Below are 4,145 nucleotides of genomic sequence, written 5' to 3'. Positions count from 1 at the left end.
CTTTTTTTTTTTTTTTTTTAATATTTGCCAGAGGATGTGTGTTCTCATTGGAGAGAGACAGAGAAAGAAAGTGATAAGGCACCCCACAGGGAGACTGGCCAATCCCATCTCCTCCATTCTCTTCTTGGGATTTTGGGCACGTGAATACACACACCTGGCATGTTTTTCAAGTTGCCAAGTCTAGGTCTCAAACCACTCAGTCAGCCATGTGGGATCCAGCTGCTTCAGCCACCAAGCCACCACTGACCCTGAAGTCTTGCCTTCTATGCCAGCATCAGCCCTTTTTATTCTGGCAAAGAGTTGGGGAGGTGGAGAGGGTAAGGGGGCTTCGTCCTGCTTGTCTGTTCTGTGCCTATGCTCCTTCCTGAAGTGATCTCTCTTGGTAAAGGGCATGTAGACGACAGCCACTCTTTCTTTGAGGAGAGAGCCCCTGTTGGGAGTAGCTGCAGAGGGGCCCCATGCCAGAAACCTAAAACCATGAAAATATGAACAAACAACTAGGGATACTCAGACACCTGAGACTCACAGATATCAAGAATAAGAAATAGCAGGGCTAGCAGGTGGCATAGTGATTAAGGTGTTGGGCTCACACATGGTTGGCTGTGGTTCAAGTCCTGGACCCAGCTGGTGGCTTGCAATTCACACCAGGCATGTGTATGTGTGTGCCCAAAATCTAAGAGGAGAATGGAGGAAAAGGGCTTGCAGTGTGGCCACCCCCCCAGAGGGTGGTTTCTCTCTTTCTCTTTTTCTGTCTTTGTGGTGAGCACATGTGCCCTATCACAAAAATCTCTCTAAAAAAAAAAAAAAAAAAGAAACAAGAAAAATGAGAAGTGGCAAGGGGCACTAACTGGCCAGGGAAAGCAGAGAGAGCTCAGGGAGCAGAGGAGAACTTGAAGGAAATACTAATTTGTGTTCTAAGAGGTATTTGAGAGACTGTCATATTCATAAAACAAAATAGGGGCCCAGTCTCATGCACAATGGTTAGCATTGTGCATAGGAAGATGGCTTCCACACGGTGGTCTGTGGTTCAGAATCTGGCCCCAGTGGCTTTAAAAACACATCCGGTATGTGTGCGTGTCCAAAATCCTCATGGGATGGAGAAATGGAGGAGAAGGGATTGCAGCATGACCACACCCCATTGGGGAGTGGTCTCTCCTCTCTCTCACTCTCTCTGGAAAGCACATGTGCCCTCTAGCAACATATATTTTTTTAAGGAACAATCATAGCCTAAGATTGCCAAAAAAATGTAATAGAAACTAAACGTGGCTGCAGACAGTTTCTCTCTTGTTTTCTTTGCAAATAATAATGGTGAGATGTAATAAAATATGCACAAAAACTGCAGAACAGAAAAAGAAGTGACCCTGCCAGAGCAAAGCTGTGGGCTGGCAGGTGGAGCAGCCATGGGATACCTCAAATTGCTCATTAAACTGCAAGTGTGTGAAATTCCAGATTTGGTGTGGGAAAGGCATTTTAGGGGTGGCATGTGTAATGTGTGAAAATTGCATTGTATAAAAATTGACTATGTGAAAGTTAAGAACCATATGTGTCCACATTCCACTTGGCTTTCCCCAGAGTTTGGTAATAGAAATCTTTCAGCTTACACTCGGGGTTACCATTACGATAACTCATGTCTATACACCGCTTCACCATTTATAGGGCACATTTACTGCTGATAATTAGTGCATTTAATCATTACCTTAGAAGGTTAGTATCTCTGCTCCACTCTTGAGGAAACAGAGGCTGCCAACAATTTGTATAGTTTTCTAGGAAATATAGTGTGAAAGCCATTTTACAGATGGTTTCCCAAAGGATGATCTGCATATCGTTGATCCCCTAGGACAGTGTTCTCAAATGTTAGTGCATATCAGAATTACTCAGAGGGCTTGCAAACACACACACACACACACACACACACACACACACACACACACAGATTGCTGCCCGCCTCCAGCCTCCTAGTTTCTGATTCGGTAGAAACCTAAGAATTTTCACTTCTAACAAATTCCTAAGTAATGCTGCTGCTGGCCCAGGGTCCACATTTCAAGAACCGTTGTCATAGATGTTCTCTGAAGAAGGGGTCACATTGAGACATATTTACTATGTACTAGAACACAAGTAGCTTCCGCTCTGTAAAGAGTAGGAAAAATAAAAATAGTTATGGTCTGGTGGTTAAGGCAGACAGATCCCACATAGCTGACTGTGCGGTTTGAGTCCCAGACCTGATGGCTTGTGAATCATACCAGGCACGTGTGTGTGCATGCCCCACATTCCAGAAAGTTGGAGGAATGAAGGACAAGAGATTGCAGCATGACCCTTTCTTTTTTAAATAATTATTTTATTTAACTTTATTTATTTATTAAAATTTGGCTAGAGAGGGACCGAGTGAGAGAAAGATGGGGGGCAAAGTGAGAAAGTAAGCCGCCAGGTCTGGAACTTGAACTGCAGTCAACCATGTGGGAGTCCAGTGCTCTTAACCACTACGCCACCTGCCAGCCCTATCAGCATGACCATTTCTGTGTGTGTATGGAGGGTGCTTTTTCTCTCCCTCTGTCTCTTTGTCTCCCTCTGTCAAGTGCATGTACCCTCTAGCGTGCGTGCGCGTACACACACACACACACACACACAATAGTTGTATTGCAATAATAGGATTGTGAGTGATTTTTACTTAAGAAAGAGATTATTTATTTATTTACTTGAGCTTTTTGCCATAGAGTGTATGTGCTTGCAAGAGAGAGAGAGAGAGAAGAAGGTAATAAATAACCCTCTAGGGTGGATGGTCACACCATAATGCCACCTTCTCCATTCTTCTCTTCAGAATTCCTTCTTCTCCATTCTTCTCTTTTGAATCCCTTCTTCTCCACTCTTCTCTTTGGATTTTGGGCATGCATAAACATGCCTGGTGTGATACATCCGGCATGATTTTTCAAGCCACCAAGTCTGGGACTTGAACTGTAGTTGGCCATGTGGGAGTCTAGTGCATTACCCACCATGTCACCTGTTGGCTCTGAAAAAAAATCATTTATTTTCTTTTATTTTTGGAGAGGTTTTTGCTATAGGGCATGTGTGCTCACCAGAAAGACAGAGACAGAGAGGCAGAAAGCAAGAAATCACGCCCTGCCCCACCCCCATCCCCGGGAGGGGATGGCCACACTGCAATCCCTTCTCCTCCATTCTCCTCTTGGGATCTTGGGCTCGCACACACACATGCTTGGTGTGTGAGCTTAAGCCACCAGGTCTGGGACTTGAACCACGGTCAGCTACATGGGAGTCCAGCGACATAGCAATTATGCTAAGTGCTGGTCCTTGAAAAAAAATCATTTAAAAAATATCATGAGTTTACCTTTTAAACTAAAATGAAGATGGAGGATATAATATACTGAAAAGTTAAAGCTTATATGTAAAACTGAATGAAAAATTCTTAATAATCTTCATTGTAGTTCTGTCTTTTTCTTAGAGTGAAAGAGAGAGAGAGAAACTAGAAGGGACTACTCCAGATGTTTTGTTGTGTTTTTTTTTTTTGGAGTTTGAGCTTATGCATAATTTTTGGCTTCTTTGTACACTCTATAGTAAGCACAGTTATGACTTATCTATACAGTTAGGAGAATATATCTGTAATTTTTTTTTTAATAAACGGTTAGAGTCTGAAAAAATGTATTTTAAAAAAGGGAAAAAAATCCTCTTTTTAAAAAACGTACCTTTAAAATTCCATCACCTTTCTTTAAGCAATCTCTCTGATAGAATTACACATTTCTTGTAACATAATTCATATAAAAGGCAATTTGGGGCCATTTACTAGTGCAAAGAGGGGATTATACCATTAAATCAACTGCTATCAAATTACCACATTTCATTGCATATAGGCTATAATTAAGGCAAGTCTAAACTAGAATAATCTTTTTTTTTCTGCTTCCCATAATACTCTAATTTTGCTTGCCTTCCTCCTACTGTTATGTATTTTGCCCAACTAAATTTGAAAACTGCCCCAAAGTTATAGGCCAATCTGTGATTTTCCTACATAACAATAAGTGTTTTGTAGCTATTGGAAGAAGAATGGTAACCGGTGCACAGTGTGGTCTGTGGGTAGCAGCGACCACATGCTGGAAGGATGGGCTCTGGCACAGTTTCGTACTGCACAGGTTTGGGTG

At 42.2% G+C, this 4,145-nt stretch overlaps 2 protein-coding genes across 4 annotated transcripts in view; one reads left to right on the top strand and one right to left on the bottom strand.

Moving 5' to 3' along the window:
• FZD4 (frizzled class receptor 4) overlaps nt 1-1,821 on the bottom strand; it is a 41,859-nt gene extending 40,038 nt beyond the window's left edge. The window contains exons 1-2 of the mRNA XM_027770469.1: nt 1,697-1,821; nt 248-469 (exon numbers count right to left, since the gene is read on the bottom strand). Of these exons, the coding sequence (XP_027626270.1) occupies nt 248-469; nt 1,697-1,821 (347 nt within the window). The remainder of the gene's footprint in view (nt 1-247; nt 470-1,696) is intronic.
• TMEM135 (transmembrane protein 135) overlaps nt 1-4,145 on the top strand; it is a 308,283-nt gene that overhangs the window by 30,918 nt on the left and 273,220 nt on the right. The gene's annotated exons all lie outside the window — the stretch shown is intronic.

Source organism: Tupaia chinensis, unplaced genomic scaffold (genome assembly GCF_000334495.1).
Source record: "Tupaia chinensis unplaced genomic scaffold, TupChi_1.0 Scaffold000139_1, whole genome shotgun sequence".
NCBI classification, from domain to species: domain Eukaryota; kingdom Metazoa; phylum Chordata; class Mammalia; order Scandentia; family Tupaiidae; genus Tupaia; species Tupaia belangeri.
Note: the sequence above shows the minus strand (reverse complement) of the source record. Positions and strands in the feature narration are given on the sequence as shown.